Source organism: Adiantum capillus-veneris, chromosome 5 (genome assembly GCF_014529385.1).
Source record: "Adiantum capillus-veneris isolate H3 chromosome 5, ASM1452938v2, whole genome shotgun sequence".
Taxonomy (NCBI): Eukaryota; Viridiplantae; Streptophyta; class Polypodiopsida; order Polypodiales; family Pteridaceae; genus Adiantum; species Adiantum capillus-veneris.
The window spans coordinates 77,760,660-77,778,854 of record NC_140935.1 but is presented as its reverse complement, the minus strand read 5'-3'; the positions used below and the strand labels follow the sequence as shown (position 1 = coordinate 77,778,854).

Sequence of the window (18,195 nt, the reverse complement as noted above, 5' to 3'; positions counted from 1 at the left end):
TAGAGTTAGATGCATAGTCCACTCGTTGTGATCCTTACCACATAGCAAAAACGAGAAACCAACTGCTATGCCCAAGAACTCTGCACCTCTGGCTGCCAAAAAAAGAACATGATCTTAAATGAAGCCACTTCGAAGTCAAGAGATGGGTCACCAAGAAAGCACGTACAATCCTAGCCAAAGAAGTTCCAACCACCTGTGAAGGACTGACGTAATGTAAGCTATACTTCATTATACATTTTATCTTCTTTTGTATATGTGAGGCACATTAGGGATGAGGAATTTGTTTAGGGCAGATTGAGAGATAGAGAGGAAACAAAGAAAAACAGTATAGAGTACACATGAACTCTTTGGTACAAAAAACCTGAAAAAGATCCAAGAAAGCACAAAAAGTGCCTCTTAAGAGTGTGTTGGCATATCTTCTAACCTATTCTATTGTTTCTTAGAGAGCACACGACTCAATCATGAGGCATTTACCTTATTTATAGATACTCTTGCTTGGAGTCCAAGTAACTCAAAACCAAAGAGTAGCCATATTCATCTACAAGGAACTCGCCCTAACAGGAATGCATGATTGCTAGAGAGAGAGAGAGAAAAGAATTTTTAGTGTGATAGGAACAATCACAACAGACCTCAAATATCCACCAACAAGTCTTGGACTCGAGACCTGATACCACAGAGGAGATAAGGACAACTAATCCACTACACTTGGGTCACACATGCACATGCACACGAGAGAGAGAGAGAGAGAGAGAGAGAGAGAGAGAGAGAGAGAGATGACTGGTGGATGCACTGAGAGGGTGAACTTGCCAAAACTTTCATGTTATCATAGGATGAATCTTCGTAATAAAATGCATTGCTATGAAATGGTTTATTTCCATAAACTACACCTACAATGCAATGAAACCTGGGCCACACATTCAATTAAACTTACAACATAGAGCCTCTTACCATATACCATGGTGCATGTGGTACAACAGTCTCTTGTTTTGAAAAATTAGAAGGGGGACCATGGGAACTTCCAGAGGCTGAAGCTTAAAGTTCCTCCCCTTCAAGTATGAGCTTGCACTATAGACGTTTTAAAAAACGCCTCATCTCCCATTGAAGGAGATTCCCATAGACCCATTTTTTAATTGGCATAAGTAGTAACACTGACCTTCACTGTCCTTGGCCAATTCAAGCATTTCTTGCATGTCATACAAGAAACTGCGAGCTCCACGATATTTAACTTTCTACGCTTAAAGATCAGTGAGTATCACCTAATCGGCATGGCAATCTGCCCATAAGGCCTCAAAAAATGTAGCACATTATCAGCCTCCATCATGCTTGTTTAAACTACAAAGATCTCATGACTTCTTTTCTTTCGAGCAGCTTGAACCTTTCCACCACAACTGGCACGATCTAGGAAAAAATACTTCTACTAGATTTTGCACCACTCCTTTGTTGTATATGTTGTCTCTTTGAAATTTCTCTTGGCGTGAGACGACTTTTTTTCTTGGGCAGAAGGGTAGGCTACAACAAAAAAGCTTAAATCTTTTCTTTGAAACCTGTTCACTTGATGAAGCAGAGCCATCAACAGAAGTGACCTTGGGCCCTTCAGAACTGCTGACATGTTGTTTCCATCTTTTGTAGCTTTCCCACTTGTAGGTCTGCAATTCGGTAAAGAGTTAACAAGTTGCTCTAATTTAACATTTGCATACATACCAGTAAAATCCAGATACAATACTATGTCAAAATACGCGTGAGGAATGAGTTAAGCAGTCACAACAATTGTGAAACACTTCGCGAAAAGCAGTAGATGTCTTTATCATATTTGTGATGTGCGTACGGCATGTGCATGCCCCGGGGTGACCACTCATCAAAAGCTTCCTATATCGCGTGCGTTCAAGAAATTATTAATAATACCCGAATATGCATGTTATTTTACATTAAGAGCCTTTCTTTTTTAAACCTTACCCCTCTCTAATGTATACATATAAGTACATATTTTGGACCATTAATAATCCTCTCCGATTAACTCAAGTGGTATGAGACAGATTTTGTAAAGTGTTTGCCCCAGGGTGCGTGCACAGAAAGGACTGAGAGGGGAGAGTAGCACAGAGTGTGGGTGGAGCTCTCTACAGCAGCAAAATCCTTATTCTCATGTATAGATCATGAATGAAATGTAAGGTTAAGTTAGAGCTAGTGAGATGGGTGGCCGGCCATTCCGGCCCAAACACAGTGGCCCTTTACTCAACAATTTTGTGGTTTAAAACGGTCCACCTAAGACGAGAAAGAGCAAGCATGATTTCTTAATGAAGGATATTACCTCGTTTGTCGTGATATTGGTTAAAACAAGATACAGATGATAACCAAAGAATCCCGTCAGCAAAAGCGAGAGAATCCCCAAGAAGAGGAGTAACAAAAGCTGCTGACTGTAAAACGCCAGAACCCACTGTGACATGGCAAAGTGTTAAAACCAGAGCTTCCAGAGTAACTAACTTGACATGAAACCATCAAAATTGCCATACCTGGAAAACATAGGGAGACAACTTCTGAAGACTAGGTTCCACTCCATAATAAACTGCCAAAATGACTCACCACAGAAATCAGCAAGTAATTCCAAAAATGTCTTTCTTACACAGACCATAACCTAGCATTGCAACTTCATTAAAATATAGACCTACAATAATTCCTGATAAACATAACTAAATGATGGAAATAAGAATTTGCCCCTATCCATGAACCTCACAGCTCCTTCACGAGAGCCTGATAGAGCTCGTAGGCGTGCTCTCTCTCTCTCTCTCTCTCTCTCTCTCTCTCTCTCTCTCTCTCTCTCTCTCTCTCTCTCTCTTCGCCGGAGAGACTAGAATGAGAGGGGAGAGCCACTTTATATAGAGATAGGCTCTCCATGGCTAAAAATGGAAGGGGGTGTGTGTGCCCCAGTCCAGAAAGAGAGAGATGGCCTCCATGGAGCTTTCCTCTTGGAAACAGTAAGAAGGTGTTGTAACCTTCACTTTAAATAAGAATCTGGAGTTTTACTAAAAGTTAAACTTGTTGAACTGTTCGAGGCGAGCAAACCCTGGAGAGAGCTGTGGATAATGTCCACAGTCTCTAGTATCATATTATCCATTACGCTTCATCCTGTAGCCTCTTACAGACTCCAAGCGACTGAGTATTTCCCACACTGCTCCTGATGCATGCCCTCCATCTCATAAGACCTCTGTATGGCGAATCGCCACATTACAATGTGGGGAGAAATCGACCATCCTCCATGATGAAGACCAAGGGAAGATACCAAGATGTAACTGTCCTTGACCCTAATAGCCTCTCCAAAGCATCACCAATATGGCATTCAATCATACAGAGGCAAAACTCATAATCCAAAAAGCTTTGTGCCTCCATCAAAGTCTGCTCCATCATAGCATCCAAAACTGATATAGTTACTCAGAATGGGAAATCGGATTGGGGAGCGGAGAACGGCAAAGCGTATGAAATGCCATTCCCTGTTACAAAAACTCACGTCTCAAACACAGAACAGGGATTCAGAACGGAAAGTTGGAATGGGAATGGGGAATGGAGACCCAAATTGGCCATTCCTTGTAACTATGAAACTGATAACTCAGTTCAAGGCTGGTCATGTAGCTTCATGTCTATGGATGGTATCATCCTGGGAAGCCTTTAACTGCTGTGTCGTCTTTATACAAAGAGATTTTACAAGGATCCAGTCCGGAATCGTGCAAGAGAGGGAGTTGCCCCTGAGCCATAGATGGGGAAGGTCCATGCATCCGCAGATGTATACTCTCTTTGACAGTGACGTACGTTGTTGCAGGAGTATAGAAGAAGCCTTCTTACATAAATTTTACAGTCTACCGTACTTGCATCATGGGTTGCATTTTGGGTTACTAGGGACCCATTGTTACTTAATACATGCTGGTCCATGTTTTCCTCCTCAAATATGAAGATTTTAATTAACCCTACTATCACTTTAAAATGGAAGGAAATAAGCTTGTTTTAGGTAGTGAAACACTCACCTCATTTCCAAGCCTTTCTTCTCAAATCAAATCTCCCCCGTCTTGCCCTTCAAAATAGAAATTCCTTTATCCTCCATGGAATGCTTGGGGTGCAACTGTGTGCAATGATTTATCAACCTTGCCTCCACTAGTGCATGGTGTGAACTGGACCTTAAATTAGAAGAAAAAGAGAGAAAGAAATGCTAAAGATGCTCAGACCACGATGGCTGGAACAGCCAGGCCCTTTCATGGAATGTGTCTGAACCTATACATATAGTAGGAGCAGATTCTCAAATGAAAGAGAGAGTGTGTAGTTTCTAACTTTGCTCCTCAACTGCACTGTAGTTAAAAATCAAAGTGTCACACCGACTCTACACATGGCTTCTATAGTTCGAGCTTTTTATTCCCTACTTGAGAAGTCACATGCTGAGAATGGAAGCGTATGCTTTTGTCATACCTGCATACATGCAAAAATGCCCAATAACATGCTATTCTCCTTCACAAATGCTTACACCATAAGTGTGATAAAGGGACCAAGAGGGCTAGCGTTTCCAGCAGATTCAAATAGTGCCAGCACAAGGAGCAGATCAACCCAACGTTTTTGCTCAAGATCAACCTGGCGTTTTCAGCATCAGCAATCAGCCTCGGCAATTTACCTTGCATCCGCCAGAACAGCCCTAGCTAGCGCTACCCTGTTCTATAGATCAGCCCTAGCGTTTTCAGTTTTCAGCCCTTCCCTCGCCGGATCGGTTTGGATCTGCGATCGTCTAGCCTTCTCCGTTGCGGTCCAGTACTTCGGCAGCCCATCCAGCCTCCCCTCGGCCATTCCCTCGCTCGCATCGAGTGCTCCATTGCTGCCCATCATCGCCGTCATCGAGATCTGTGTTTTCAGCCCTGCTTTACGCAAGAGATCTGCTGCGTTTTATGTCGCAGATCTGTTTTTGCAGCCAACTTTCAGCCCTTCATTCCTCTCACATTGGGAGCGCAATCCCACATCGAGAAGGATCCAAAGGTGCATCAAATCAGCCCCGGATGTGCCTCGTCTTGAGGAGTTACCGCGGCGATAGTTGTCATTCGAGTCAGAGTTTGCACTCGAGGTATTGCATTGTGTGTACATTCCATCTACGCAATCTAAAGTAAATACCACATCGGCAACGGTGTGGGGGGCCCTTGAGAGGGTTGGTTAGGACCCCATCGGGTGTCGTTATCTCTACTGCATTCTCTCATTCCCTCTCTTCAAGGAAATGTAAAAGGAACCATCACTCAAGCTAGAAGGAATTACTAACGCAAGGAAAGAAAGAAAAGGATTTGAGGAAGTGTAAAACTAGACCTTCACCATTGCAATTCCGCTGCACATGACAATGTCCCATTTATGTGTGGACTCCTTAACTTCACATGGTGCATTGGTATTGGTGAGATTCGCAAGTTACAAACTTCTTTAGGCTTAGGTAGGGCAAATTGTCCACCACACCTAACAAAAAAGATCATAAAAATGATTTATTAAAAAGTTTGGCTAGGGGGGTCAGTTTTGGGTGAAATTGTCGCACATCTGCCCACCCAGGAATCCAATCAATGCGAGGAATGGCTCGTTGGATTCCTCAATTCTAGAACAGCATGCTCGTCATGCCAAATGCCCATCGTAGTGTAACAACATCTGTCAAAATACGTGCACAAACCTAGAGGGTTCCAAAACTGGAAAATCTAATCTAATGGACTTGTCCGGACATGCAAGTCCTGCGAACAGGCTCACAAAATTGCCGGTACTAATCCCCCTAGGATTCTAGACACCCCTAGCTAGGAAAGAAAGGGAAAACTAGCTCTTGGGCACACAGAGGCATGTGCACGTGACAGACATACAAGAGTTTCCCCATAGAGACTCGTCTAAAATCGAACACCAATCTCATGAGACAACTGTGAACCCGCCTTCATATAGGATGCGATAAATTATGAGTCCCTAAAGTGGAACCTCTGCAACATGCCTCTGTTTGCAGCAAAGTACCTTGTTCTCATAAGAAGTGCCCAAATCAAATGCATGGCTGAAAGAGAAAGATCCCAAAATTTGAGAACTCGAAGCATCAAAATGTTTCTCATTTTGTCTTTCACATGTCATCAGCTTACAACAAAAGAAGCTTCGACAACAAAGTGACTAAGACGGAGTGCCATCATCAACTTACCAATTTTGAATTTCAGGTCCTCTAGTTCGTCTTGAATACCATGACTATGTAGTAGGAACTCGACTACAGGGCAAGGCACGGCTTCCGCTTCTTATAAATTTTTGTGTCTTGTATGGAACTTACATAGGGCGTGCACTATCTCTCTTTTTTATAGTTATTTAAAATTTCCTTAGTATGAAAAGCTTAACTGGTGCTTTCCTTTTGTTCGTAGCTCCTCAAAGGTTTTAATGCCACCAATGTAAGGCTCAGTCTAGTAAAATGCATCATCCTTCAGCCATGCACTCTTTAACAGCTGCTACATGTGACAGGTATACCTGATCGTCACTCTTGAATACTCACATGTCAAAAGATGAACAAGGTTCCTTTTTTTCACTTCGCCTGCAACGATTGCTGCAATCACAAATGTGCCGTATAAACAGAGGGCGCAGTGCCTGCGTTGAGCAAAAGATATGCATTACTCACAACAACAAAACAACCAGCAACACGATGTGTTGGCTTTTGGTACCATGAAAAAAAAGTTCAACACGGTATAACATATATCAGCAAAAAACTCAACCACTACAAATTCCCAGTATGTGGGGAATACAATGGATCAGCAGGCAGTAAAACTGTGATTATTACCAAAAGAGAAATGCCATAAAGTACCGGAGATTATTTTCCCCTATGCAGGTATTCTGCCAGTAAAATGACTTGTCAACAGAGAAGACAACCAAAAAGCCGCCTTACACACAAATCACCATAGACCCAAAGCATACAAAACCTTAGTTCAGTTTAGACCAATCACAATCCATTTGGGAAAGGAAGCAAACCGTCCAGCCACAGTGATGATCAAAACGGGCGACACAACGCCCACAGATGCTGCAGTGCTTTGATCGAGGTGGCCTAAAAACATAAAGAGGACAAAAGAGCTTTTCAGACGATGATGCCGTGACAATAAATAACAAAGCAAGTAGTGCTCTGGGTAAAGACCTTGCCAGGTTGCATGTTGAACATGTTTTCTCTTCATACAAGATTCCATCATAAGGGTACATAGTTAAGTAATCAGAAACATTTGTGGAAGTTATGAGACCAGGGTCACTACAGCTTGTTAACAGAAACAAGACAGCACCAACCACCACACTAACTGTTCCAAGGTACCTGACAATAAAAATGCATGTTCAAAGCTTTAATTTCCCCATTCTTCTTAGACCGCAATTCTAGCAAGATCTACACTACACTCATAAATGGTGCTTGCCTGTGAACAACTGAGACGTATGGCCCTGGGATGTACTGGAAAGAAGTACCCACAAAGGCAAAATACGCCCCCCCAAGTATTGTGAAGTAAAACAGCTGCATGACAGTAAAATACTTAAATTATTTAAGAAAGGCTCAAAAGACAATGCTGCTGCAATCTATGATATTCTCAAAGCTTTCGCAACAGAGAAGTAAAACACCATACAAATGAAAACCAGTTTAAAACCTTGGCCTTTCCGGGATAAATTTTGAGCATAGTTACCAGGCAACTGAAACAGAAATTGAAACAGTTGACACCAAAGCAACGGAAACGTCCGCGTGCTTCAACTCAAAGCGGGGCTAGAAACGCCATATTGTAAGTGTAGGTGTCCGTACAGAGAGACTCAAAGAAAAGCGAGAGATTGTTATGTGTTTTACATAAAGAATCCCAACCTTCTTTTAAGGACTGTGTTCATTTTAAGTACATAATCATGTTCTTTTAGAATGTTTGTTTTCTAAAGAGACAACCTTAGAAGTTTAAATCTCTCTCTCTTGTACGCACTCCGGAGGGGATATCTGATTTAGTTCACTCCACCATTGGGGTGAAACAGGGTTGCCCATTGTCTCCTACTCTATTTGGTATGTACATTGATGAGGTGTCTGATTACATTGACAGAGAGGGTGATAGAGGTGCCCAGCTGGCAGGGACGTGGATCCCATTGTTGTTATATGCTGATGATATTGTATTGATCTCTGACTCACCAGAGGGTATGCAGCGACAATTGGATGCATTACACAAATTTGCAGAGGATAGAGGATTGTCTGTAAACCTTCGTAAAACCAAGGTTATGGTGTTTCACACCACACCACAATGGATCAGGAGATCAGCACCGACTTTCACATATGGTCAGTCTTCACTGGGCCGAGGTTTTCTTTGGGGGGAGCAGCAGAGACTAGATTGACTAGAGCTTTTTGCGGCCTTGGGAGGCTGGAGAGGATGTGTTCGCAGGTTCAGTTCAAGAACCTCGGACAAAGTTATGGCTCTTTGATACCTTAGTAGCCTCAGCTATGTTGTATGGGTGCAGACATGGGGACCTTCTGTAGGCCAGGATGATTGGAGACGTATGGAGAGGCCCTTGGTATCTATGATCTCTCGACTAATCAGAGCCAAGGCCTCCGTAACCCACGCTATCATTCAAGCAGAGCTAGCTGCCCCTCCTATGGAGATTGAGGCGCTTACCAGATCAGTCTCCTTTGTGCACAACTTGTGGGATACTACTAGAGACAGATATGCTAGACTGGCCTTTGAGTCTTCCAAACAGTTAGCTCTTCAGGGGGACACTTCATGCCGGTATGCACAGATGACATCATGGTTTCAAACGCATGGTTTCACCATGGACAGGCTGCCCCCTTTCCAGTGTTCTCTTTAGGCACCCTCGATGTCTCTTACACGAGTGAAGATTACTAGACTCATTCGTCAGGACCTGATCTAGATGGATACTAGGAGGACATGGATAGAGCCACCACAGGATTTGGGCACGAAGATGGCTTTCTATAGAGAGCATGGTTTGCGGTGTGCCATTGGTCAGATACGCACATCCTCATATCACCTGGAGATTGAGAATGGTAGATTTAGAGGGATACCAGCAGACAGCAGGATATGCCGCTTATGCCAGTTAGAGCCAGAGACAGAGCTACATTACATATGTCATTGCACAGTGTACTATGAGATACGGGGCCATTTCCACTGCTTATTCAAAGAGGGTTTCGATCCTTTCTCTAGGGTCATGAGTTATGAGGATCAGAGATGTCTTGGGCTATATCTACTTGAGTTACATAGATATAGAGACACTTTACTGGGGAGAGATAGAGAGAGACAGTCCTAGAGACAGATTACAGATTTCTTTTCACTAGATATGGAACAGCCAAAGGAGCAGTCATCATTGTAGAGCACGGCCCACACTCATTCGACCACTACGGCACTCTCATCGATCGAGCACTGGAGCTACGGAGATCTGAGGGGCTACACAGCATCGACGGAGACTACAGCAGAGGATTCGAGCCATACTCTCTCGATATCCAAAGTGCAGATGAGGATGGATTCTAGTAATATCTAGTTCTTTTGTACCCAGACATGGTATTAGATTCACCATTTTGTAACAGATTGGTCTCATAGGTCATTTTGGCCTTTTGAGGACATTAATATAACATTTCATTTCATCATCTCTCTCTCTCTCTCTCTCTCTCTCTCTCTCTCTCTCTCTCTCTCTCTCTCTCTCTCTCTCTCTCTCTCTCTCTCTCTCTCCATGGAGGAAGTCCATGAGATCCGACAGCGACCGATGAGAGATTTCATCTGAACCCACAAACCCCCTCCCCCCCCTTCCCTTCCCTCCCCCCATTATTCCCTTTCTCCTTAGTGCCTTAGTGTTTTAGTGTTAGTTCTTTGTAACTTGGTAACTTTGTAACTTGGTAATTTCCGTACTCAGACATGGTATCAGATTCACCAATTGTAACTTTTTGGTCTCATAGGTCATTTTGGCCTTTTGAAGACGTTAATATAACATTTCATTTCTCTCTCTCTCTCTCTCTCTCTCTCTCTCTCTCTCTCTCTCTCTCTCTCTCTCTCTCTCTCTCTCTCTCTCTCTGTGTGTGTGTGTGTGTGTGTGTGTGTGTGTGTGTGTGTGTGTGGTGTAACCCTTCTGTCACCCAAGTGTGGTAGATTGGTTATGCCATTTCCCTCTTGAATAACGGGTCTTGAGTTCAACTCTCGTCGGATAGATCTTTGAGGTCTCTTGGGATAGTTTCCTATGACGTTAAGATCCTCTTCTTCTTCTTCTTCTTCTTCTTTGGTGGAAAGATCATCTCTATAAATCTGATCTCTCTCTCTCTCTCTCTCTGAAAGATCATCTCTATAAATTTGAGTACAAAAGAACCTGTAACAAACTGCTGACGTGTCAAAGCCCTAAAGAATGGAGCCAACTTGCAGATGCTGGCCAAGGGGCCTCAACCCTAAGAAGAACAAGTAACAGAAGAAGAAGTCCTACCAACTTATGGAGACCTCGTCCGATTGGGCCCCAAGTGACATAAAGGATTAAAATAAAGCAGGACCCGCACACACGCAAACTGATGACGTTGTAGATTACCGAAAATTGCGTTGGCATGATGACGTGGCAGGCTGTACAAATTTCCGCGTTCTGCGCTGGCTGATGACCTGGCAGGCTGTACGGATTTCCGTGATTTACGCTGGCAGATTTTTGCCTTTGCTTTTGGACCAGATGCTTTTAAGTTTGAAGGCTTTTTACTGTAAACTGCTTTTTAGGCCAAGGGCCTTTAAATATGAGGTTAGGGCTCATTCTCTGGCATGCTTCCTGGAGAAGGTGCAAAGTCTGGAGTACCGGCTTGTACTATGTTGATGCAATATAAAGAAATACCGAAAGGGGCGCCAAGGTTTGGGGCCAATACTCTCTGGGGTGGAATTCCACCACTCCGTGTCATGTGTCGTCTCTCTCTCAGTTCAGTTGTTATTGAAGTGTTAAAAGTCTGTTCAGTCTGCTCTTTTCTATTGGCACATGGTGCCCGTCTTGTGACAGAACCCTAGAGATGCTAGAAAATAGCCTACCTCCCAGGGTGTACTGTAACAGACTTGGACACTCCAAGTCAAGAATCAATCATGACAGCACCAAATAACCACTTCAAAACAATTCACAGTTCACAATAGATTTGCACTGGCCCGACGGAGTTTCGTACCTAGAGATATTGGCACCAAAGACTAGCACCCCTTTCGGTATTTCTTTATGTATTAATCAGATCAAAGTACAAGCGAGTAGTTCGGGTTTCACTCTCAGACTCTGCGTCCAGATGCTCTGCAGAGTGGGAGCCCAAACCACTTATTTAATGTTTACAGGGGATGCCACAAGCAGAGCCCCGAAAAGCTTCAAAAAAAAAGCAAAACTCTTTTCTCTCACAAGCTCTGTCTAGAGCTTTAGGAAAATAAAGCAAATATTTTCTCTCTCTTTCTATCTCAAATTGCGTAGATTCAAAAGTTGGCCACGCAAATTCAGCCAAAAAGCAACTCCGCAATTTCCGGGCCTTCCCATACGGTGCCACGTCAGCATATCAGCACTTTTTCCGGGATTTCAGTCTGCTGCCCTTTTAGGGTTAGGGTTAGGGTTACAACTGTCTTTAGGGTTTTTGGCGGATTTTAGGGTTTTTAGGTTTTAGGGTTAGGGATTAGGGTTTTCAACAGCAATCAAGGTTTCCTCTCAGACAGCCATGTCATCACTTTGTGACATACCCCCCTCTTGAAAGCATTGTAATCGCCCTCGATTACGCCTGCAAAACAAACAGAGGCCATAAACCGTCTTAGCAGACACTGACTGTTGGTGCCTACGTACTAGGAACACACATCTAGCACATGTACCAATCGACAGTCACATCACACGACATCACAGGACATCACATGACATTCAACATTCATTCGGATCTTAGACCATGATTTATCCGCAATGTAGCTAGCAATCGCATCTAGATCCAATCGGGACCTCATCGATGTCCGATTGACTAACCCCTATTGCAACCATGTCTATTCGAGATCAATCAGACCAAAATGTTGCACTCATTTCGTCTATCAGTTCCTGCACTTAAAAGAAGTCAAGAACAAATCAGTATCATAATCAGGAATTCCATTTCATAAAGTCATCAAACAGAATACTGTCAGCTCTCAGTATACCTGAAGCTCAAAGAGACATCAGTGACTTTAGTATCAAAATCAAGGCATCTATTGACAAAGGAGCGGAGTAACTCCCCTCTTGTGCATCCCACTGCACCAAATCTTCGGCCAAGCTGAATTCTGGGTTCCATTTGGAGTAGACTATGCTAAACCAAAAGCATCGAGGTAAAGTTTCACAATCCGAGGAGTATCTGCTAGGTCCTCCTCCTCCATCCACTTCGCATCCAATGCAGGATAGTTCTTGAACTTAACCAAGAACCGCCTTCGGACTTTACCTTTCTTCGTATCCTTCTGTGCCAAAATCTGTTCAGGAACAAGGATTTCCTCGTTTTCTTCCACTTCGGGTTGCTCATCAAGCTCCTCATTATCAGGCACATCACCTTTATAAGGTTTCAAGAGACTCACATGAAATGCATTGTGAATGCAGTTTCAGTCGGAAGGAGACATCATATATCTTTTCAGTGATCTGGAAAGGTCCGTAGTATCGCATACTAAGCTTTGGAAAAAGCCTCTCCTTTCTCTTTTTCTTTCTCAGGCGTGCCTTCTCAAAACGTAAGAGCACCCAATCATCCTCCTTCAATTTCAAGTTGCGACGATGGCGATCCACTGCCTTTTTCTGTCGTTCTTGAGATTTCTGCAAAGTCTCGCGAACCTTGGCAAAAGTCGTATCTAAGTCTCACGTATATTCATCCGCTTCAAAAATATTATCTTTCGTGCTTAGGAAGGGTGGAACCTTCGCAACACCTTCAACAATCTCAAATGGCGCCTTCCCCGTCAAAGAGTGTATCGTGTTATTGTAGGCAAATTCCACCAAAGGTAGGTATTTTTTCCATTGAGACTTCTGATCCGAGATATAAGACTTCAATAAATCTAAAACCATTGAGTTGGCAATCTCAGATTGCCCGTCAGTATGCGGGTGGAATGATGACGAGAACTGCAACCACGTGCCAATGTTCTCCCAAATTGCCTCCCAAAACAAACTCGTAAATTTGGGGTCTTTGTCGGAGACAATCGTCTCAGGCATGCCATGTAATCTGAAAATCTGGGCCACAAACAGTCTCGCTAAGTGATCCGGCTTGATTGTTTTCTTCACTGGAATGAAATGAGCCTGTTTGCTAAATCTGTCAATAACAGTCCAAATACCATCGTGACCACTTTGTGTTCTCGGAAGAAAAACAATGAAATCCGTTGCAATACTTTCCCAAGGGCGGGTGGGTATGGGTAAAGGCTATAACAATCCCTGTGCTTTATGCCTGTCAAACTTGACCTTTTGGCATACCAAGCAACTGCGCACAAACTCTTCCACATCCGTTTTGAGTCTCGGCCAAAAGAAGTATCTCTCTACCCCTTTCACGGTGGTAGCAATGCCGCGGTGACCCGTAAAAGGTGGACAGCGGCAATCAATCATAAGCTTTTCTCTCAACGGCTGTGTAACGCACAACATGGTTTTTCTCATCAAGTAGCCATCCCGAATGGAATATCCCGCTATTGTCTCCCCATCCCGTATCCGTGTGAAAATGTCTGCAAAATCTGTATCTGTGGCATACTGGTCGACCATATCCTCGAAGCTCCTATGATGTATCGCGGAAATAGCCAGAACCAACGGCTTCCGAGACAAAGCATCTGCCACCACATTCTTTTGTCCCTGCACATGGACAATCTGGAAGTGAAACTGTGACAAGATGTTTGACCACCGCATCTGCTTATCCGAAAGCTACTTCTGTGACAAGAAGTAGCGCAAACTTTGATGGTCTGTAAAGAGAGTAAAATCCGCTCCGAGTAGGTAATGCCGCCACTGAGTAAGAGCATGGATAACCGCCAAAAGCTCTTTCTCATAAATCTGTGCTGTCATCTCCGGCCTTGAGAACAATCGGCTCTCATAAGCAATGGCCTTCTTGCATTAAGACCGCACCCAGACTACGACCACAAGCATCACAATATACTTCAAATGACTTCTGCAAGTCCGGCAAAGTCAAAACTGGTCCCGTAGTCAATCTCTCTTTCAATGTCTGAAAGGCAGTCACCTCTGTGGGTCCCCACGAGAAAGGGACTCCTTTCTGTGTCAAGATATGCAAAGGGGAAGCAACCTCTGCAAACTTTCGAATGAACGCTTGTAGTACGAACATAGTCCCAAGAAGCTTCTAACTTCATGGACATTCTTAAAATCGGGCCAATCACGGATAGTCTCTATCTTGGCCGGATCCATTTGCACTCCTGCTGCTGAGACAATGTGTCCCAAAAAAATGTATCTCTTGTAGGAAAAATTCACTTTTCTTTGCATTAATCACTAACTTGTGATCTCGTAATGCTTGAAAGACCTGAAGCAGATGATCTCTGTGTTCTGCCTCATTCTTGGAGAAAATAATGATATTGTCAAAGAAAGTGCCAACAAATAGCCTGTACTCTCGAAAAATCTTGTCCATCATTTGGTTAAATGTCGCAGGAGCATTGGTTAAGCCAAAAGGCATCACCAAAAACTCAAATAACCCAAAAGTCGTCCAAAAAGCTTTCTTGTAGACGTCTCTCGGCACGATTCTAATCTGATGATATCCACTCTTCAAATCAATCATGCTGTTTCAGCACGAGGATCCCTGTAATCTGTCACCAGCGTGTGACTACTATCTATCCTTTTTGTTGATTTCTTTCTTATTATCTATTTACCTTCACTTTTTGGAAACACCCCTCGGGAAATCTAACTGCCCTGCATTGCATAGCTAGTGTGGAACTGTCCAGAGGGAGTCCAGGCCTGAGGGCAAGAGAGCACTAAGGTTGGACAAGGACTATGGTTAGCCAAGTGGGGTCATTGACTAGCCAAAGTGGAATCCTTTGCTACAGAGGCTACATTTCAGTTCTGGATGTGGCCTCAGTGTACAAAGAGGGTCGGATGACCTAGAAAGATACAATGGCAGCATCTCCTAAAATTTAGGGAACTGCTATTTTGGGACCTGAAAATGTGTTGACGTCATTACCTCCGGAATGACAAGGGGAACATTTTCTTACTCTGCCGTGAAGTCAACTGGGCAACCGGTTGGGATATTTTAGACGGCAACCCCGAAACGAGAAAATGCTTATAAATGTGCCAAGTGGCACCTTCTGGTACACTTGCCTCATGCAACAAGAAGTGGCGCTGAATTTAGGAGGGGGAGAGCCTCATTTTCAGTTTTTGTCACAGGTTAAGAGCTATGGAGTGCTTGCTTTCCCTCCTATGTACGGTGCGGTGCCAGGAGTGATGCCCTGCACGCTACGCACTGCCCTCTCTCTCCCCTTTGGCAGTATGTTATGCCCCTCTAGTGGGCTTTTCATTTGACCAATGTACAGTTGTGTGGGTTCATGCGCGATTGCCGAGGCCAGAGCCTCTTGCACAGGTATTGGATTAGCTAGCGGCTAATCCCCCACAGGTACAGGTGAATTCGGAGAGGTTTCACGCCAGAAATCTCGTCCGATTCAAAGGGCAAGTAGCCCTACAGGTGCGGGAGCTCGAGGACTTGCTACGGATGCGACCGGCACGCGAAACGGAGCCCGAAACAGTAAATTACAGCCTGCTGTGTATTTTTGCAGGTTTAGGGTTTTGGCCCTAAACGGACCCTAATACCCCCGGGAGGTTCGGGGACGCAAGGGGACCGCTGTACAGGTGATCTGGCGCATTTTCAGGGCTGAAAACAGAGAATTCAGCGTGCTGCAGATTCTCGCCAGGTTTTGCAAAGTGCCCGTATGCGTCGGGAAAGTCAGTCAATGCGTGGGAATACTAACTGTGAAGGGTTCTAGTACAGTTATGCTGTCGAAATCGGGCTGGAACAGTGGAAATTCAGCCGAGTTTGTGCGGGGCAGCTTGTAGGGAACCACAGCATTTATTCCCTCTTTTAAACAATAAAGAAATACCGAAAGGGGCGCCTAAGTTAGGGGCCAATCTGGTGTCCGTCTACTCATACAGGTGCAATCTAGCAGCCTGTATCCCTCTCCCCTTTGTTGTGTCTTGAAAGTACAGGTAAAATAGACGACTAATAATGGGTGAAAGCTAAATCAAGGTTTAAAGTAAAGTCTACCGCCCTTTTTGGATTGAACAGGCCGGTTACATGGTTCCATCGACGGGATTAAATCACTTTTTCCCATAGAAGTGAGCCTTGGTCAGTTTTGGGCTTGAAGACACAGGGGATCATAGATCAGACACAGGGAATTGCAATTATGGCTGACAGACCAGATGATGTGACTGAAGAGGTTTCCTCTTCACAAGGTCAACAGACACATGAAGTGGGTGAGTCCTCAAGACCACCACAGACAGATGACGATATATTCAGGACCCAGTTAGCTACTGCTGTGGCTATGTTCACACAAGTAATGCAGAACCCAAGGTTTTTAGCCTTTCTGCAACCTCCTGTTCCATCTCAGCAAGTTGGGTCACTGGATCATATTCAAAAGCCTGTTAAGGCTCGAGCACAGGTGATTCATACCGCACAGTCAATGGAAACACCTGTACACTTGACGGAGAACATGCAGTCTCCACAACCTATGCCTAAGGTGCAAGAACAGGTGGCTGAGATGCCAGTCTTTCAAGTTGTACCAGTTCAGCCCGCCACCTTTCAGCAGCCTATAGCTGGTTCTAATGGGCAGGGAAGCAACCTACAGGCTATGCAACAGGTCTTCCCACCACCTTCAGTACACCCTGGCTATTTTGGAGGTGGATCGGTATTCCAGAGCATGGCTGGTCATGCACCTGGAAATCAGTTTTACACGCCAGGAACAGTGTTTGGGGGTGCTCAGACAATGATGCCTAACCCCATGTATGGTGTCACAGGCATGCTACCAGGGTTTCAGAGCACTCAGGGCCAATTTGGGATGCCACAAGCAAATTTTGGCATGGCTGGAATTACAAATCAGCAGCCAAATATGGCATTTCCAGGTCAAGTTAATACCGGCCAAGGAACACAGATGAACCCTAATAGTGTTCCCATGTTTCAGTCACTTCCATATGACAATTTAACGCCGCTGGAGAGGCCAACTCCGTACAAAGAAGGTAGCAAAGGTGTGACATTCACGACCTTTACAGGATTTGATGACAGAAAGAAGGCTCTTTCATTCCTCCAGCAGTTTGACAAGGCCTATGCAGGGGGAAACTTTACAGAGGCTTCAAAGGTCCGCAAGGCAGCCACTTTCTTGACAGGGAATGCGGGACAATGGTGGACAACTTTATTGCTTCAAGGGCAAGCTCCGTCCACATGGATTTACTTTAAGCAGATTTTTGCAGCAGCATGGTTATCTGATGATTTCAAAGCAGATGTCATGACAGAATGGCACCAGCTAAATGCTGCCACTTGCAGAAATCTGGATGATTACAATCGGAAGTTTTGGAAAGCTCTACTTCCAGTAACTTCCTATAGGTTTGTGCCATTGACAGAACAGATTGAAAAATACTGTTGTGGCCTACCTAAAGGATTGAGAAAATACTGCACGAAGACCAAAGTCACTACTTTGACGCAGCTCATCGAGGTAGCAAACACTGGTAATGGTTTGCTCAAGGGAGAAGATTGTGAATTTAACACTGGCGTCAAGGCAGGATCAGGCAAGAAAAATTCAGCCAAGAAGCACGTTCCCAATGAGGCTCCTAAAGGGACTCAGGAGTCAGCCAACGCAGGGAAAGACAAAGCTACGGCTGAATCAGAAAAAGGACCAGCAAAGAAATGGAAAAGACGTTTTCCTCGCAAGTCAGAAGAGCAAAAGAAGGTCCTGAGGACAGAAAACAAATGCTTTATATGTGAGCAGCCTGGCCACATTGCTTACAACTGTCCTACAAAGAAAAGGCCAGCTCATTCTGAAGACAAGGAGGACAGGAAAGGAAAGAAGCCCATGGCTAGTCTAGTGCCAGATATGGTGGGCGACAAGCCAAATTCAGATGCAAGTGAGCTTTGCAGAGCATGGGGAAAGGTCAGGGATCAAACAGTGCTTATCTTCTTTGATCCAGGTGCCAAAGCCAACTTCATTTCCCCAGAATTGGCTTCAAAGTTGGGAATCAGACCTGAAGAGATGGGGTATACAGCAGAGGCAGGTTTGGCATGTCCTGGCCATACAGAGGCTGTGACACCCATCATTGGAAAGT

At 44.3% G+C, this 18,195-nt stretch overlaps 1 protein-coding gene across 2 annotated transcripts in view; it reads right to left on the bottom strand.

Annotated features, from left to right (window-relative positions):
* Positions 1-895: 895 nt before the first annotated feature.
* The window catches only part of LOC147457565 (DHHC-type zinc finger family protein), a 54,357-nt gene continuing 37,057 nt past the window's right edge, over positions 896-18,195 (bottom strand). Inside the window, exons 3-10 of one of the 2 annotated variants that reach the window (XM_086512426.1) lie at positions 7,398-7,492; positions 7,133-7,300; positions 6,973-7,045; positions 6,785-6,837; positions 6,503-6,594; positions 2,508-2,560; positions 2,306-2,431; positions 896-1,646 (exon numbers count right to left, since the gene is read on the bottom strand). In XM_086512426.1, the coding sequence (XP_086368552.1) occupies positions 1,344-1,646; positions 2,306-2,431; positions 2,508-2,560; positions 6,503-6,594; positions 6,785-6,837; positions 6,973-7,045; positions 7,133-7,300; positions 7,398-7,492 (963 nt within the window). In that variant the 3' untranslated portion in view covers positions 896-1,343. The remainder of the gene's footprint in view (positions 1,647-2,305; positions 2,432-2,507; positions 2,561-6,502; positions 6,595-6,784; positions 6,838-6,972; positions 7,046-7,132; positions 7,301-7,397; positions 7,493-18,195) is intronic. The other variant, XM_086512427.1, reaches the window with a different exon arrangement.